General features: G+C 42.9%; 1 protein-coding gene across 4 annotated transcripts in view; it reads right to left on the bottom strand.

Annotated features, from left to right (window-relative positions):
* Positions 1 to 20091, bottom strand: part of LOC141273646 (PH and SEC7 domain-containing protein 1-like) — a 555342-nt gene that overhangs the window by 322776 nt on the left and 212475 nt on the right. For all 4 annotated transcript variants that reach the window (XM_073685772.1, XM_073685776.1, XM_073685773.1 and 1 more), the window contains one exon: positions 17201 to 17644. In XM_073685772.1, coding sequence (XP_073541873.1) covers positions 17201 to 17644 — 444 coding nt within the window. The remainder of the gene's footprint in view (positions 1 to 17200; positions 17645 to 20091) is intronic.

Here is a 20091-nt window from a genome sequence, read left to right as displayed (position 1 = left end):
GTCTAGGTGAACCAACATGAGTTCTCTTATTTTACTATGAAATCTACCTCCTGGTGCTTTGCTTTTGGTATACCCATGTACACATGTACTTACCTACTCAATCTTCTATGTGATCAGCTCACTCACCAACTTTCTTTGTCGCCTTTGTCCGTTTCTTGCTTTTACTGTATTGCTGCTTATGTATACTTTTTGACTGACTCAATAAAATGTATGTTTTTAATAAAAACATTGTTGTAAGTTGTTCCTGGCACATCCCCCTTTTTTCGCTTTGGTTACATTTTTTTCAAATCTGCAGCATGTCAATTCTTTCAGCGTTTTTGCAACGTTTTTCACTGTATGAACCCAAAAAAACGCAAGTAAAGACGCATCAAAAACGCATCAAAATATGCATTTTTATCCAGTGTTTTATTATTATTATCTGGTTTTTGGTGCAGAAAAATCTGCTGCAAATACTCATCATGTGCATATAAGTTTTCGAACAGTAGAAATGTGGGTTCAATTAGAACATTGGACAACCTCTTTAACCCAATGCAACCCTAAAGCGTTAAATAAAAAATGTAATTCTGTTACATCGGCATACAATATTGTATCGCTGGACATCAGTCACTAGTAAAGATCTGTTGTGTTGCGGCATAGACCAAAGCTGTCACTTTGATAGAGATACACTAGGCACAAAGGCATGTACAGCAACGCCACAAGTTCTTAATGATTTCTAAGGCGAAGTACAATGCCAAGCACGTACTACTGACTATTCAATCAATGGACATCTATTGCACGGCTCATGTAGATTTCTTACTCGTAATCATGGCTCCCTCTAGTGACAAATTGTGGACATTCACTTATACGTTGAAATCTCACTTGGCCTAGATTACATAGGATACATGGTAGGAAGATAAATATTACAGTATTAGCAATTACCATTAATAAAAGAAAAAAATGAATTGTATTAATATTTTGTTTGAATTGGCTTTTAGCAAATATTTTATATGATATTAATTTCAGTCTATGTCAAAAAGCATTTGTTGTAGTATATAGGCACTACATAAAGTACATATAGAGGCAAATACTTATAGGTAAAATCTGCCAAATATTGTATATTGCTGGGGGTCTGACCTCCACCAGTCACTAAAATGTGGAACTCTACCCACCACCCCAACCGGCATGAGAGTTAAAGAGATGGATGACCATGTGTACTGTGGCTTCATACAACTCCATAAGTGTTATAAATATAGCCAAGCACTTGACTGTTTCTATAAAAACTGGGTTCCTCCACAATTGGTGGAGGTCTCAGTGGTCAGACCCCAACCTGTCTAACATTTATCACTTATTCAGTGTATAGGTGGAATATTGTCTACCAGATTGCCTCTTCAAGGCCGGCTGCAGGCAAAAGTGTGAAAAATCCTCCGACATTCGTCCAGAAAACTCGGGCAAAATTCAACTAATTTTCATCCAATTTTCGTGCGCCATCCATATGTTCATTTTTTTACGTCCATGTAACGTCTCTGAGCGATCCATTTTTATACATCTACACTAAAAAATCTATTTTATCAAATACAGTTTCCTAGATTTATCATAGGATTGTATCTGTAAAAATCAGATACCACTCGGATGTTCTGTGTGGGATCCAATTTTAATACACACCCATAGACTTGAAAGTGTGAGTCTCATCCGATATGTAAAAGAAAGCAGTGCGTGCTGCAATTTGTCTCTCATGGACAGTGAGAAAATTCGCTCATCTGAACAGCCCTACTGAATAACATGGGTCAGTGTGCTGTGCGTGTGCTATCCGATCAGAAATCAGACAGCACACTTACGATGTATACGCTCATCTGGAAAACCCTAAGGGTGACTTTTATCAGTGCGAACTAGAGCACAGCTACCAGTGTAGTTAAATAACATAGTGAAGGAAAATGTACATTCAGTGAGCTCTTTGGAGCGACCCATTTTTTCACAGAAGTTTGGAAAGACTTCATGGCTCGGGATTGTATTGTATACACCTCTGGCAATGGGACTGAATAAAAACCTAAATTCATTGATACTATACTTTTCTCTACACATTGTATGTGTCTCCGCATTGGGTGGTTGTAGATGGAGGTAGCGACCCTCTTTAACGGTAATATAGTTGTGGCTCTTGGTGGTGGAAATGTGATTTTGATAACTTTCGTTATAGTAAGGCCAGATGTGGTGTCCTCGTTTCAGCTGTGCCTTATAGCAAAGCCAGATGTGGTGTCCTCCTTTCGGCTGTGTCTTATAGTGAGGCCAGATGTGGTGTCCTTGTTTCAGCTGTGCCTTATAGCAAGGTCAGATGTGGTGTCCTCGTTTCAGCTGTGCCTTATAGTAAGGCCAGATGTGGTGTCCTCGTTTCAGCTGTGCCTTATAGCAAGGCCAGATGTGGTGTCCTCGTTTCGGCTGTGCCTTATAGTAAGGCCAGATGTGGTGTCCTCGTTTCAGCTGTGCCTTATAGCAAGGCCAGATGTGGTGTCCTCGTTTCAGCTGTGCCTTATAGCAAGGCCAGATGTGGTGTCCTCGTTTCAGCTGTGCCTTATAGCAAGGCCAGATGTGGTGTCCTCGTTTCAGCTGTGCCTTATAGCAAGGCCAGATGTGGTGTCCTCCTTTCAGCTGTGCCTTATAGTAAGGCCAGATGTGGTGTCCTTGTTTCAGCTGTGCCTTATAGTAAGGCCAGATGTGGTGTCCTCGTTTCAGCTGTGCCTTATAGTGAGGCCAGATGTGGTATCCTCGTTTCAGCTGTGCCTTATAGTGAGGCCAGATGTGGTATCCTCGTTTCGGCTGTGCCTTATAGTGAGGCCAGATGTGGTGTCCTTGTTTCAGCTGTGCCTTATAGTGAGGGCAGATGTGGTGTCCTCGATTCAGCTGTGCCTTATAGTAAGGCCAGATGGGGTGTCCTGGTTTCAGCTGTGCCTTATAGTGAGGGCAGATGTGGTATCCTCGTTTCAGCTGTGCCTTATAGTGAGGCCAGATGTATCCTCGTTTCGGCTGTGCCTTATAGTGAGGCCAGATGTGGTGTCCTTGTTTCAGCTGTGCCTTATAGTGAGGGCAGATGTGGTGTCCTCGATTCAGCTGTGCCTTATAGTAAGGCCAGATGGGGTGTCCTGGTTTCAGCTGTGCCTTATAGTGAGGGCAGATGTGGTGTCCTCGTTTCTGCTGTGCCTTATAGTTAGGCCAGATGAGGTGTCCTGGTTTCAGCTGTGCCTTATAGTAAGGCCAGATGTGGTGCCCTCATTTCGGCTGTGATGATTTTAAAATTGCTTACAAAACAATTATTTGATTTTGGGGTGAAGCAGCTTGTTCTTACTGCAAAATCAAAATTAGGCTATGTGCCCACGATGCAGAAATGTTGCATATTTTTTCCGCTTCTCCCTGGCAGGAAAAACGCATGCGGATTTTACATGCGGTTTTCCCGCCAGGTAGAAGCGTTTGTCAAGCGTTCTTCTTCATTTCTGCATGCGGGTTATCAAGCGCTTTTCCAAGCGATTTTAGCATCACTTGGAAAGTGCTTGAGAACTTGGTCACACTATATAAATCCATGCAACCGGCATGGATTTATATAGTGTGACCAAGTAATAGTTAAAAAAAAGAATAAGAATGGTAAAAAATAAAAAACAATGATTATATTTACCTTCCGATGGTCCCCGGTATTTTCTCCGCACCGTCCGGTCTCCCCGGTGTCTCGCGGTGGTGTGGAAGGACCTGTGATGACGTCACTGAGTCATGTGATAGGTCACGCGACCGCCGACGTCAGCGGTCGCGTGACCTGTCACATGACTAAATGACGTCATAGCAGGTCCTTCCACACCACCGCAAGCCGAACCAGAGACCGGACGCATCGCTGAGGAGTCTGGGGGACATCGGAAGGTAAGAATAATCTTTATTTTTTATTTTAAATTCTTTTTTTACAGGTTCTATGGTACCCGGTTCTGGAGGAGAGTCTCCTCTTCTCCAGCCCCGGGTACGATCCGCACATTGAAACGTTTAATATGTGCAAATGTGCTGACATGGATATTAAGCGTTTCAATGCAAGTCAATGGCGGCAATTACGCTGCAAAATTAATGGACATGCTGCGTATTTTTCCGCAATGATAATTCACAGCGGAAATTTCGGCAGCATGTGCACAGCACATGCGGATTGTCATTGGGGACCATGGGGCATGTATTACCAAGCGTTTTTTAAGCGTTTTCGTTGCGGAAATTCCACAGCAAAAAAAAGCTTGAAAAATGCAAAGTGAGCACGCAGCCTAATTGTTTAATAGGCAATTTGGAAACCGAAAAGTGGCAGCTCGTTTTTGTAGTTCTCATCCTCGTCATGTCCTAATTACAGCCACAAGGTGAATGGCATATATGGCCAAAATGTGCCAAGATGGCAATGTTTCCATCAATCTCATGCAACACTTTACAGATACTTTACTAGCACTTTCAACACATTACCGACACTTGAGAAACTCTGCTGGCAATCCCTTCAGCAGCACTTCTGTCACTCAACAATGAGTTAAGTGGATACATTCCCATGAGAATGACTCTGCAGACTTTCACGAAAGGAAATTCTGCAATGAAATCCTAACTAGCAACAAGCACACCAAATTGTGTCATTTTTCATTATGGAAATGCTGCGGATTCGACTCAAGGAAATCGGCAGCATCAATTGACATGGTGGTGAAGAAAAACACAATCCAGAGGTCTATTTTCACAAAGTAGGTAGATAACATTTGTCATAATGTAATCCAAATTGCTACTACTGTAATACGTAGAAAATTTTCTGCCATCAAACCAGCGCCAGAAAATCATTAACATATTTGCAGTATGGCAAAATACTCATAGCTCAGAACAAATTGGAGTCATAATATGGCTGTGTACAGGAGCCCTAGCGCAAAAAGACATTAATAAAATAGTGGAGGAAAAACTGCGCAAGTTAAACACATCCAATAGCATGACTCATAAAGTGCAGATTTTGATGCTGATAATTTGATGATTTGCAAAGATATGGCTGCTTTGCATATATTCCTGACACTGTTTCAAAGCCTTCTTGTCACCTACCTCTTCCTTAGTCCCTCTTCTTTTCCACTGACCTCTGTCCGGATCCTAGAAGGGGCTTTCCAAGATTGGAAATATGTCTGATTTCCTTCAGAAACAGTTTCACAACGGTCTATTGACGTGAATAGGGCCGAAATACACAACTACACACAATTTGTGAACACATCTAGTAGTGTTTTTGAAAGAAAGCAGTCATGATTTTCTCTTTGCCATATTGAAGAGTGGGTACAAAGAGCATATTTTACTCTGCGGGACCAGTCCTGTCCTACATGGCATAGACAACCCAATGATTTGAATATACAATTATACAACGCTACATTTTAAAATTTTCTTTGTGGAGAAGGAAGGAGGAGGAGGACGAGGAGCTAGAGGCAGAAACAGTACAGTTCTCTATAGAACTTTATAAGCACCAACTGTCATCTCATATCTCAATAATGTGAAAATCTGTTTACACTGTGGACAGATTTTACACATAAATTGAAATTACTGAGAATGAAATATCAGTTGATGAAAAAACAGATTTCTCTGATAAGATATATTAAGTTTTGCATATTCACAGGTACTGTTGATTTATGAAAAAAATACTCTTTAGGGCCCCCATACATATTGGACAAAATTCATCCAAATCTGCCAATTTTAGCAGCCCTGGCCAACCATTTGATGGGTATTGAGGCCTCCTTCCACAACAGATGACATTAGGTAGAGAAAAATCAGGCATTTGGAACTTCACAGCACTACTTTGTTTTACTTCATGGGCTTTCTCCTCTCTTCCCATTGAAAACACATAGATGATCTTCTGAGCAGGACACTCATGTGAATAAGAGAAGTAGTTATCTGCTGGAGTAGTGAACAGTTGACAGCTACTGTATTTTATGTGTATGGCCAGTTTAAAGGCCCATTTTACACTGACCGTAATCTGTAAAAAAAAAAAGCCTAATGCCAATGACCCATCGTTCACAATAATTACGTAATGTGGATGGGTTGAGCAACTGAATGATCTGTTAAAACACGTTCATTCATTGTGTACGAAATCATTTGAGGTGAGCAAAAAAATTCTGATTATTTTTTGGAGACTGTGTAATGTAAATGCAAATTGTTTGCTTTTTCAATGATAAGACCAGAAACTAGGATGAGTGGAGCTATCGCTATTCACCCATTTTATTCATGCTGCTCTGCTCGTATAAATTAACCCTTACAACCAGTTTTACTTACAGATTACATTTGATTGCTGTGGGTACCAGCAGGGGTTTACTCATCAGTGATTAGCTTATTGTCAAGGGAACATTCTAATAAGTAGGATTGTTAATACTTCACTTTTCTGCTTTGTAGGTACAGGTGCATCTCACTAAATTAGAATATCCTCAAAAATGTAATTAATTTCAGTTCTTCAATACAAAAAGTGAAACTCATATATTATATATAGTCATTACAGACAGAGTGATCTATTTCAAGTGTTTATTTCTGTTAATGTTGATGATTATGGCTTACAGCCAATGAAAACACAAAAGTCATTATCTCAGTAAATTAGAATACTTTATTACAACAGCTTGAAAAATGTTTTTAAAATCCGAAATGTTGTCCTACTGAAATGTATGTTCAGTAAATGCACTCAATACTTGGTCATGGCTCCTTTTGCATCAATTACTGCATCAGTGCGGCGTGATATGGAGGCGATCAGCCTGTGGTACTGCTGAGGTGTTATGGAAGCCCAGGTTGCTTTGATAGCAGCCTTCAGCTCGTCTGCATTGTTGGGTCTGGTGTCTCATCTTCCTCTTGACAATACCCCATAGATTCTCTATGAGGTTAAGGTCAGGCGAGTTTGCTGACCAATCAAGCATTGTGATACTGTTGTTTTTAAACCAGGTATTGGTACTTTTGGCAGTGTGGACAGGTGCCAAGTCCTGCTGGAGAATGAAATTTCCATCTCCTAAAAGCTTGTCGGCAGAGGGAAGCATGAAGTGCTCTAAAATTTCCTGGTAGACAGCTGTGCCGACTTTGGTCTTGATAAATCACAGTGGACCTACACCAGCAGATGACATGGCTCCCCAAACCATCACTGATTGTGGAAACTTCACACTAGACCTCAAGCAGTTTGGATTGTGGCCTCTCCACTCTTCCTTCAGACTCTGGGACCTTGATTTCCAAATGAAAATTGGAACTCTGGGACCTTGTGGAGTGTGTCAATGACTGCCTTCTGGACATCTGTCAAGTCAACAGTCTTCCCCATGATTGTGGAGCTTACGGAAACAGACTAATGGACCTTTTTAAAAGCCTATGAAGCCTTTGCAGGTGTTTTTTGTTAATTATTTAAATTTACTGAGATAATGACTTTTGTGTTTTCATTGGCTGTAAGCCATAATCATCAACATTAACAGAAATAAACACTTGAAATAGATCACTCTGTTTGTAATGACTCTATATAAAATAAATTAACTTTTTGATGATATTCTAATTTAGTGAGATGCACCTGTATGTGCTGTCCAGCCAATCCTCTGCAGAAGATACTGCCATTACAAGGACATACGCATAATATCTTGATTGTATTATTATGCTCGTGTATAGTATTTGTTGATCTTTGCTGTCATTTACTGGCCATTGTTATAATATGTTTTCATGTATTGTTGTAGTAATTTCCTACTATGCCACTCTCTGTAATTCCTCTTATCTTGTTTCCTCGCATCCTATTTTTTCTAGTCAGTGCCATCTTGGCAGAAACGTGCATCAGGGAAGCATTCTCCATCCTCCATCTTCCATCTTCTACTCTTCATCCTTGTTTTTATCTTCTCTAGACATCTCAGCCTCATCATTTGTCAAGGTACTGTCAATAAACTACCTAAAAATTCTTACATTGCATCTCCCTTCCTGGATCACCTACTTGCAGCTGGTCAGGCTAGAGAGGAGAAGATAGCGAGTAACCTATCTACCATTTCTTGTGCAGAGATCTGTGGTCACATCCTTCAGACACATCTCACCTATGTACATCGGTGGCAGAATATCGTACCTTCATTATTATATTATATATTTATTAGATCACTGTAATGCTCCATCTACACTGACATATTATTTAGCTAATATTTAATTTGGACCCTATCCATTATTGTACAGTTGGTAAGGAAAGTATTCAGACCCCTTTACATTTTTCACTCTTTGTTTCATTGCAGCCATTTTGTAAATTCAAAAAAGTTCATTTTTTTCTCATTAATGTACACTCTGCACCCCATCTTGACTGAAAAAAAACAGAAATGTAGAAATTTTTGCAAATTCATTAAAAAAGAAAAAACTGAAATATCACATGGTCATAAGTATTCAGACACTTTGCTCAGACACTCATATTTAAGTCACATGCTGTCCATTTCCTTGTGATCCTCCTTGAGATGGTTCTACTCCTTCATTGGAGTCCAGCTGTGTTTAATTAAACTGATAGGACTTGATTTGGAATGGCACACACCTGTCTATATAAGACCTCACAGCTCACAGTGCATGTCAGACCAAATGAGAATCATGAGCTCAAAGGAACTGCCCAAGGAGCTCAGAGACAGAATTGTGGCAAGACACAGATTTGACTTAGGTTACAAAAGAATTTCTGCATTACTCAAGGCTCCTAAGAGCACAGTGGCCTCCATAATCCTTAAATGGAAGAAGTTTGGGACCACGAGAAGTCTTCCTAGACCTGGCCATTCAGCCAAACTGAGCAATCGTGGGAGAAGAGGCTTGGTGAGAGAGGTAGAACCCCAAGATCACTGTGGCTGAACTCCAGAGATGCAGTAGGGAGATGGGAGAAAGTTCCACAAAGTCAACTATCACTGCAGCCCTCCACCAGTCGGGCCTTTATGGCAGAGTGGCCAGACGGAAGCCTCTCCTCTGTGCAAGACATATGGAAGCTCGCATAGTTGTGCTCAAAAACACATGCAGGACTCCCAGACTATGAGAAATAAGATTCTCTGGTCTGATGAGACGAAGATAGAACTTTTTGGTGATAATTCTAAGTGGTATGTGTGGAGAAAACCAGGCACTGCTCATCACCTAGCCAATAAAATCCCAACAGTGAAACATGGTGGTGGCATCAAGCTATGGGGGTGTTTTTCAGCTGCAGGGACAGGACGACTGGTTGCAATTGAAGGAAACATGAATACGGCCAAGTACAGAGATATCCTGGATGAAAACCTCTTCCAGAGTGCTCTGGACCTCAGACTTGGCAGAAGGTTCCCCTTCCAACAAGACAATGACCCTAAGCACACAGCTAAAATAACAAAGGAGTGGCTTCAAAACAACTCTGTGACCATTCTTGACTGTCCATCCAGAGCCCTGACATAAACCAAATCGAGCATCTCTGGAGAGACCTGAAAATGGCTGTCCGCCAACATTCACCATCCAACTGACGGAACTGGAGAGGATCTGCAAGGAAGAATGGAAGAGGATCCCCAAATCCAGATGTGAAAAACTTGTTGCATCATTCCCAAGAAGACTCATGGCTGTACTAGCTCAAAAGGGTACTTCTACTCAATACTGAGCAAAGGGTCTGAATACTTAGGACCATGTGATATTTCAGTTTTTCTTTTTTAATACATTTGCAAAAATTTCTACATTTCTGTTTTTTTCATTCAAGATGGGGTGCAGAGTGTACTTTAATGAGAAAAAAATGAATTTTTTAGAATTTACCAATTGGCTGCAATGAAACAAAGAGTGAAAAATGTAAAGGGGTCTGAATACTTTCCGTACCCACTGTATATGCGGCTTTTTATTCTTAGTTTTGGGGGTTTTTCACTGGTTTTTTATTTGCACCTCATTATTATTTTAGTTTGTGCCTTTTGTAACGACTACACTGTGTGCAGAATTGTTATACAATTTGTATTTTTGATGATTAATTTTATTATTAAACAACTACCGTGGTGTCAGTCAATCCAAAGTTTAATAAACCTGAAACCTGAATATTTAACCCCTTTCTGAAGTGTGCCGTAATAGTACAACACACGTCGGATCCCCCTGTTTGGTGTGGGCTCCAGGGCTGAGCCCGCACCTTTCCAGGCACATGACAGCTGATCTATCCAGCTGTCATGTACCCCTAACAGCCGCGGGTGGTATTGCGATCCACCCGCGGCTGTTAACTAGTTAAATGCCGCTGTCAATCTCTGACAGTAACATTTGACTTGCGCTTACAGGAAGCGGGTCACTGGCTCCGCCCATCGGCAACCCCGTCACATGATCGCGGATCACCGATGGGTTGGCATGACAACCCGGGTTCTGCAGGAGACCCCTGCGGTTGTCATTGCCAGATTGCTATGAGCTCCACCCAGCGGTCGGCGCTCATAGCAAGTGAGCAATTCTGCAAAACACAGGCGATCTGATGATCACCTGTGTGTAGTACAGGCGATCAGACAATTGCAGCTTCAAGTCTCCCATGGAGACTATTGAAGCATGCAAAAAGTAAAAAAAAAATGTTTTTAAAAATATTAAAAAAATATAAAAGTTTAAATCACCCCCCTTTCGCCCCATTCAAAATAAAACAATAAAAAAAATCACATATACACATATTTGGTATTGCCGCATTCAGAATCGCCCGATCTATCAATATAAAAAAATAATGAATCCGATCAGTAAACGGCGTAACGTAAAAAAAATTCAAAATGCCAGAATTATGTTTTTTTGGTTGCCGCTACATTGCAATAAAATGCAATAATGGGCAATCAAAACATCGGATCTACCCCAAAATGATATCAACAAAAATGTCAGCTTGGTGCGCACGCATAAAAATAAGCCCTCATCCAGCCCCAGATCCCGAAAAATGGAGACGCTATGGGTCTCGGAAAATGGCGACATTTTTTTTTTAACAAACTTTGTATTTTTTTTCACTACTTTAAATAAAAAAGAACTTATACATGTTTGCTATCTACAAACTCATAATGACCTGGAGAATCATAATGGAAGGTCAGTTTTAGCATTTAGTGAACATGGTAAAAAAAAAACACAAAAAACAATTGCACTTTTTTTGCAATTTTACTGCACTTGGAATTATTTTCCCGTTTTCTGGTAGAAGATATGGTAAAACCAATGGTGTCATTCAAAAGTACAACTTGTCCCACAAAAAATAAGCCCTCACATGGACATATTGACCAAAAAATAAAAAAGTTATGGCTCTGAGAAGAAGTTCAGCAAAAAACGAAAACGCAAAAACGGAAAATGGCCCGGTCATAAAGGGGTTAAGAACGTAAAAGTGAGGTCTTGTCTTTCTGTGTGCAGAATTATTGGGCAGCTATTACTGTGCAGAATTATGATGCAACTAAATGTAAAATGTAAATTTTCACATCTCCATTGTTTATTTTCATCTGTTAAAGCGAGAATAATAATCAAACAGCTCAAAATGTACAAAAATAGATTTCTGACATTTTAAAAAAGATCAGTGACCAATATAGCCGTCTTTCCTTTCAATAACAGTCATAAGCGTTCCATCCATGGAGTCTGGCAGGTTCTTAATTTTTTGACGATCAACTTTTTGGGCAGCTCCAACCATAGTCCCCCAGACACTGATCAGAGAGGTGACTGTTTTCCTTCATCAAAAACCTCCCATTTAAGAAGAGCCCACAAGTTCTCAATAGGGTTTAGGTCAGGTGAGAAGGAGCCATGCCATTATTCTTTCATCTTTAATGTCCTTACTAGCTAGTTAAGCAGTTGAGACTTCGATGTTGTGATGGAGCATTGTCCTGCTGAAAAATCATGGTTTTCTTGAAATATGCAGACTTCTTCCTGTACTACTGCTTGAGGAAAGTGTTTTCTAAAAACTGGCTGCTATTTTGGGAGTTGATTTTAAGTCCATCTTCAACCCGAAAATGTCCAACTAGCTCATCTTTAATAATACCAGTCCATAGCAGTACCCCACCTCAACCTTGCTGGTGTCTCAGTCAAAGTGGAGGTGTGTGCCCGTTACTGATCCAGCCACGAACCGATCTATCTTGTCCGTCAAGAGTCACTCTTATCTCACTAGACCATAAACATTTGAATAATCTGTTTTCAGATACATCTGGGCCCAGTCTTAACATTTCATCTTCTGTGTCTTGTTCAGTGGTGGTCAGGTTTCAGCCTTCCTTACCTCGGCCGTGTCTCTGAGTATTGAACACCTTGTACTTCTAGGCCTCCAGGGAGGTTGGAGTTCTGGAAAGTGACATCACTGGAGGATAATGGCTTCCTAATCATTTCACATTTAATTCTTATCAAATCTTTGGCAAGTAGTGTGCTGCTTTTTTTCTTAACATGTTTTTTGAAACCCTGTGGACTATTGGCAACAAAACCTTTGATGGTTCTGTGATCACAACCCCAAAATCTTAGCAATTTCAAGAGTGCTGCATCCCTCTGTAAGACTTGTAACAATTTTGGACTTTTCAGAGTCAGTTAAATTTCTTTTTTGGCCTATTTTGCCCTAGTAAAACAAGCGGCCTAATAAATCTGCACACATTGATAAAAGGCATTGCATCCTTAGATCACATCCTCCTCGTTACACAAATACACATCACCTGATCTGTTTCATCTAATAAGCATTCAAGTTTATGTGGCACCCCAGGGGTCTGGTTTCCACAGTAACAGCAATGTTATGTCTGAGAGCAGGTGGGAGGTCTCTTGGTCAGGAATCCTATGCATGCCACACCTCCTGCCCAGTCCTGGGAGGGGAAGAACTTCCCCTATATAAACCTGGGGCTGAGGCAGGGTTAGAGAGTTCAGAGGGAGAGTTCAGCCAGGAGGGCTGACAGGGAGCTGTGGCTCCGGCTGGGCCCAGCTCCTGGGCCATGCCAGAAGTAGAGACAGAGAAGAGAAGCAGCTATGGGAAGAAACAACAGGAGCTCTGTGGGAGCAGTGTTACAAGGAGTCAGGGGCTGGCAGCTGCAGAGCTCGCCCTGACTGAGAAGATTTCTTACCGGACCCGGAGTCCGAGGCTGTGGGGACTAACTCCTACCCAGCAGCAGAATCCGTCAGGCAGGGGATTTCAGGTCCTCTGGCCAAGAAACCCGAAGGCACGGTCACACGCATGGGACCAGCACCGCCGTCGTGGAGCGGAAGCTACTAGAAGGCCCCGAGTCACCGGCCATACGGGTGAGCACCACACGGTACACTCAGGGACGTGGGCTACTTATACCCGCCTCTAGCAAGGTAGCCAGAAGAGTACAGTTAGTTTGGGAGGCCTACAACTCCGCCTGGCCAGGGGAGATCCCATCTGCTCAAGGACTGACCAGGCCCCAATCGCTAGCCAGTACTCCGGGAGGGTCTATCTTTGTCACCAGTAAAGACCCTGAACTACACCGTACCGTCTCCGAGTGGTTCCTGCTACCCCCATCATCCACGTCGGCTGCCCTGAGGCCATACCCCTCCCGTTGGGGGTGATACTATCACGCTGCACAATCCTACCACCGGCCTCAGCGGTCTGCCCTGCAGCGGCAGCTCCTTCGCTGCATTCAACGGGTGGCGTAGTCGTACAACATCTACCGCTAATACAGCGCCACTTAGTCTGACTCCCTGGGCACGGACCGGGTCACCGCCACGAGACTACAACCCTCAACAGATCCGGCTCCGGGTAAGCTCCCGCGTGCGCAACGCTGCGCGACACAGGCCCAGAGGTGCGTCAACTTTTGGCGTAGTCGGCAGGATTTCGTGCCCGCAACCACCGGGTACTGCGTGCCTGAAAAAGACTGTTCAAACTTACCTGTGGTGAAGATTCCCGCCATCCGGCGCCATCTTCCGCTTCCTTCCCGCCATCGGTGGAGTTTTCCCGCCATCCGGCGCCATCTTCAGCCTTCTTCCCGCCATACGTGGAGTTTTCCCGCCATTGGACGCCATCTTGAGGACGCCGCGCGGGAAGAAGAGGGGCGTGGACTCCGAAAGCGCGCGAGAACTGAAGCCCCGCCTCACGTCCGGACATTGCGTAAGGTCCTGGAAGGAGCCCAGCAGACGCCGACGTCACAGGAGCGCGACGGAAGGTCCTCAACCCTGACGATCCACTGCGGAGCCGCGGCCTACGGAAGAGGATCATCGCAAGGTAGGCCACGGTCCACTAGGGGGGAGAAGGATGCCGGATACGGAGGAGAGCTTCACCGCTTCAACCCCCGCCAGCGCCACCGCTGTTGCGGTCATGCCTTTCACCATGCCCTATATCCCGGGGGCAGCCTGGCTACCCCAGTACTCAGGGGAGTCACATACCCTGCATGACTTTAGAGAAAAGCTGGATAGCCTCTTCCAGGTGTACCCCCTCACAGAGGAGCAAAAAGTGAGCATCCTGGTGGCCCAATTAACCGGGGCAGCCCAAAGGGAGGTAAAGTCCTGGCCACCTGGGAGGAGGACTGTCGCAGAGATACTAACCCAGCTAACCGAGGAGGAGCTGCAGTACTACCAATACGAGGAAAGCCAAGAGGACCCGGACGGGTCTGAGGACTACCCTCAGGAGGGAGCACAAAGAGGACATAGCTACTGAAGGGAAGTAGCGTGAATAAAGAGCTGTAAATAGTTACCCGTAAGGGTACAAGGACTGCTGCTAATTAAAATATGGTCCCCGTTGGGATTAGTGAATTGTTCCCCATGTGCCCCTATCTTAAACCAGGCTGAGGACTGTGAGCAGCCATTCCTTATCCCCACTGGCCGAGGACTGAGAGCGGCCATATCCTGTAAATAATTATGTGTTTCTAGTAATTTATGGGAGTCTTTGGTGGATTTACCGGGAATCCTTTGTACATGGTTGGAGCGTAACCCAGGAATGGACTAAAGACTGTTAAGGACTCGGGGCAGGACAGACCCCTACCTGGTTACGTCTCCCTGTTTTGGTGAAATGGACACCTTACTTTTCTTCAAAGACTGCACCCGGTTGCGGACACGCCGTAACCATCTTTATGTGTTTTTCTTATTGTATTATTATTGTTTATACCTTGTTATGTTTTTCTAAAAATATGTTTAGTCCCGGAGTACTAAATTTCACTAGGGGGGAATGTGGCACCCCAGGGGTCTGGTTTCCACAGTAACAGCAATGTTATGTCTGAGAGCAGGTGGCAGGTCTCTTGGTCAAGAATCCTATGCATGCCACACCTCCTGCCCAGTCCTGGGAGGGGAAGAACTTCCCCTATATAAACCTGGGGCTGAGGCAGGGTTAGAGAGTTCAGAGGGAGAGTTCAGCCAGGAGGGCTGACAGGGAGCTGTGGCTCCGGCTGGGCCCAGCTCCTGGGCCATGCCAGAAGTAGAGACAGAGAAGAGAAGCAGCTATGGGAAGAAACAACAGGAGCTCTGTGGGAGCAGTGTTACAAGGAGTCAGGGGCTGGCAGCTGCAGAGCTCGCCCTGACTGAGAAGATTTCTTACCGGACCCGGAGTCCGAGGCTGTGGGGACTAACTCCTACCCAGCAGCAGAATCCGTCAGGCAGGGGATTTCAGGTCCTCTGGCCAAGAAACCCGAAGGCACGGTCACACGCATGGGACCAGCACCACCGTCGTGGAGCGGAAGCTACTAGAAGGCCCCGAGACACCGGCCATACGGGTGAGCACCACACGGTACACTCAGGGACGTGGGCTACTTATACCCGCCTCTAGCAAGGTAGCCAGAAGAGTACAGTTAGTTTGGGAGGCCTACAACTCCACCTGGCCAGGGGAGATCCCATCTGCTCAAGGACTGACCAGGCCCCAATCGCTAGCCAGTACTCCGGGAGGGTCTATCTTTGTCACCAGTAAAGACCCTGAACTACACCGTACCGTCTCCGAGTGGTTCCTGCTACCCCCATCATCCACGTCGGCTGCCCTGAGGCCATACCCCTCCCGTTGGGGGTGATACTATCACGCTGCACAATCCTACCACCGGCCTCAGCGGTCTGCCCTGCAGCGGCAGCTCCTTCGCTGCATTCAACGGGTGGCGTAGTCGTACAACATCTACCGCTAATACAGCGCCACTTAGTCTGACTCCCTGGGCACGGACTGGGTCACCGCCACGAGACTACAACCCTCAACAGATCCGGCTCCGGGTAAGCTCCCGCATGCGCAACGCTGCGCGACACAGGCCCAGGGGTGCGTCATTTATACAGCTTGAAGTTGGAAAATCTGCATAAAAATGATGATATGGTCAAAATTCTCACTTGAATAATAATTCTGCACACAGTGTATTTTATATGTTCTTGCCTGTTCTTTTTATTTTTTTACTGTTCTTTATTGTGGACGGGGTTTAGGATTTCCAGATATTTTCAGTTGGTTCATCAATTGCACATTTTTAAAAAGTTGCAAAACTTTTAAGCAAATTTACTCCAGTGCCCCCCTGGAAATTTTTTTTACTGTAAAAATGCACAAAAAAGATAAAAGACATAAATGAAGAGCAGTTTTGATTTTGTGTGATCTTCATGAACCATGTGTGTCATTTTGTAGAATTTGGCACAAAAAACACCAACAAATATGATAAAACAAATAAAGAAAAGTGACTAAAAAAATGATGGCTCGAGCCTTAAGGGTATATTGTATATTTGGTTGTATAAATGTCTCTTCTTTTTTCTGCTATGTTGTAATTTTTTGCACCACTGTATTTAGTAAAAATTTCAAAACAAAAAAAATCAATAAAAATAGAGTTACATAAAAAAAATGCATGAGTGTCTCCTATATACTGGACTCTTTAAAGAATTCACGCCTGGTGTTGGTTAAAAAGGAAAAACACAGACATCAACTATACAACATTAAATGTACCAAACCTCCCTGGCCTAGGTAATTGGACTTCTTTCATACAAGGATATTCATAGATACTATGGAGAATCACTCCACACAAAAAATGCAATCATATTTTTCTGGCAAACTTATAAGGAATTATAACAGAAAAAAAAATCGGAAGTTCAGTAGAGGCCTCATTGATCACTTTGACAGCATGGCAGCCAATCCATGAGCTCAACAGCTCTGACAGAGCCTCTAAGTTCACCGATTGCTGCTGTGCTGTCAACGTCTCGTCAACACCACAGCCAATGTTGGACACCAAGAACAGCGGTGGAGATTCGTCAATGGACGCGGGGACGGTGAGAACAGCAAGGTTTGTTATTTTTTAACAATTTGCAGCTGGGATCAAACATTATTTCAAAGGGAACAGCACCTTTAACTCAGAATTCCCTAATAGGTTATTTGAAAGCGTCATTATTCCAAAACCAGTAGGGTTACGTTAAGACATACCTGTGTATAATGGCATCAGCAATAATTAGGCTGTGCTCAGATGGAGAGGAACTGTGCAGCTCATTGTGTGTAACTCTTAGAACATTTATGGTTTCCTCTTCTTTCTCGCTCCAGGCAGACTCAGTAGTGGAACTTGTCCCCGAGTCCTGCTCCAAGTGAGCTAAAGGTGCAAAGTTGTCTTCAATAAGCTGAGCATTCTTGCAGATCTGCTTCTGGGTTTCTGAGGTCAGTGTTGGAAGGTCAAATGTGAAGAAGCTGTTTTGATTTTGTAAAGAGGAAGAAAGAATGTCAATGGAATCAAGACTGGAGTAAGATGTACCCTTGGCTCTATGAGATTCCATAATACTTTCAAAATGTTTGCTGAATGAGTCCATGCCTTCTTCGGAGAATCGATGACACAAATGGAAAGTCAAAGGTGAACGCAATGGTGTCTGTATAATTTCCCTGAAAAACAAAAAATATATAGTACAAGTTACCATTAAAAAGTCAATAAAATATAAAATATTTCACTAATTAAACAGTATGAAAAAAGTTAGGAGAAAAATGGAAGATATGAGAAAACATCAATTTTTATGTGGCAGTAGTGACCTCGCAATAGATTTCTCCTGATAAGTACGATTACATTGATACTAAATTTTTATTCTTTTTAAATTTAAGTGGTGAAAAAAAAAACCTGTATAAAATCTACCACCCTTTTCTGAGACCCATAACTTTTTTATTGTTATCTTGATGGACTTGTAAAAGGGCTTGTTTTTTGGAGATGATCTTTAATTTTTAACAGTGCTCTTTTGGACTACATCTGTTTTGGCTGCTTTTTATTGCAATTTTGGGGGGAGGTAATGAAAAACTGTAATTCTGGCATTTTAATTTTTTTATTGTACAGGTTAACTAATTTTATATGATGATAAGTCGAACTCTGGTGGATGTTACCATACCAAATATGTTTATTTTTTAATTACTTCTTTTTTCGTAATGAGTAAAAGAGGAAGGATTCAAAATTTTTATGTCTTTTACTGTGCTTTAAAGGAGGTCCAAGATGGTAAGAGGGACCTCTTCAGTAGACCCCAAATGCCATGAAAACCAATCGGCACACCACGATCACGTCAAGGGGGGACAATGGGAGCCAATGAATACGTGCACCAGCAACCAAGCCATTTAAATTCAGTGAATGACAGCAGCATCTAAATGGTCAAACAGGAGCAATCAGCATCTAAATGGTCAAACAGGAGCAATCAGCAGCTAAATGGTCAAACAGGAGCAATCAGCATCTAAATGGTTAAACAGCTAGCTTCAACCACTGCTGTTACATGCAGATGCCGGCTGTATAATACAGCATTTGCTGCATATGGAATAGGCTCAGCTAATGAGCCCGCTTCATACGGGCGGACCCCGGGATGGATGTACAGTTAAATCCATATGCGTTAAGTGGTTAATTACCTTGTTTGTACCTACAGTGCATTCTGTGTGTGATCCAAAGCCCAAGACAGAAACATGTACACGGTACACCATGTAGTGTATACAAATCTCATACTTGCTGTCATATGACCACTTGGGCTCAATACCAGTATCGGAAAATCCTCAACACGCAGTGCGTGCAATGTGAGGATTCCCACTTTCGTAATAAACCAGGACAACTCCTTTAATGCAACTCTCAAGTCCCCTGTCTCTACAGAGTCATTAGAGATTTAGAAGGGGGTATCCCCACAAACTACATTTAGTAGGTATCCACAGAATAGATGATAAATATATGATCGCTGTAAGTCCAACCACTAGGATCCACACTTACAGGTGCATCTCACTAAATTAGAAAATCATCAAAAAGTTAATTTATTTCAGTTCTTCAATGCAAAAAGTAAAACTCATATATTCTAGAGAGTCATTACAAACACAGTGATCTATTTCAAGTGTTTATTTCTGTTAATGTTGATAATTATGGCTTATCTCAGTAAATTAGAATACTTTATAACAGCTTGAAAAATGTTTTTAAAATCCGAAATGTTGGCCTACTGAAATGTATGTTCAGTAAATGCACTCAATACTTGGTCGGGGCTCCTTTTGTATCAATTACTGCATCAATGCGGCGTGGCATGGAGGCGATCAGCCTGTGGCACTGCTGAGGTGTTATGGAAGCCCAGGTTGCTTTGATAGCAGCCTTCTGCTCGTCTGCATTGTGGGGTCTGGTGTCTCTCATCTTCTTCTTGACAATACTCCATAGATTCTCTATGAGGTTAAGGTCAGGTGAGTTTGCTGGCCAATCAAGTACAGTGATACTGTTGTTTTTAAACCAGGTATTGGTACTTTTGGCAGTGTGGACAGGTGCCAAGTCCGGCTGGAGAATGAAATTTCCATCTCCAAAAAGTTTGTCGGCAGAGGGAAGCATGAAGTGCTCTAAAATTTCCTGGTAGACGGCTACGCTGACTTTGGTCTTGATAAAACGCAGTGGACCTACACCAGCAGATGACATGGCTCCCCAAACCATCACTGATTGTGGAAACTTCACACTATACCTCAAGCAGCTTGGATTGTGGCCTCTCCACTCTTCCTCCAGACTCTGGGACCTTGATTTCCAAATGAAAATTGGAACTCTGGGACCTTGTGGAGTGTGTCAATGACTGCCTTCTGGACATCTGTCAAGTCAGCAGTCTTCCCCATGATTGTGGAGCCTACTGAAACAGACTAAGGGACCTTTTTAAACGCATTAGAGGCCTTTGCAGGTGGTTTTTGTTAATTATTTTAATTTACTGAGATAATGACTTTTGAGTTTTCATTGGCTGTAAGCCATAATCATCAACATTAAGAGAAATAAACACTTGAAATAGATCACTCTGTGTGTAATGACTCTGTATAATATATGATTTTCACTTTTTGTATTGAAGAACTGAAATAAATTA

Source organism: Phyllobates terribilis, unplaced genomic scaffold (genome assembly GCF_046119375.1).
Source record: "Phyllobates terribilis strain yellow unplaced genomic scaffold, ASM4611937v1 Scaffold_5__5_contigs__length_657084704, whole genome shotgun sequence".
NCBI classification, from domain to species: domain Eukaryota; kingdom Metazoa; phylum Chordata; class Amphibia; order Anura; family Dendrobatidae; genus Phyllobates; species Phyllobates terribilis.
This window is presented reverse-complemented; position numbering and strand designations above follow the sequence as displayed.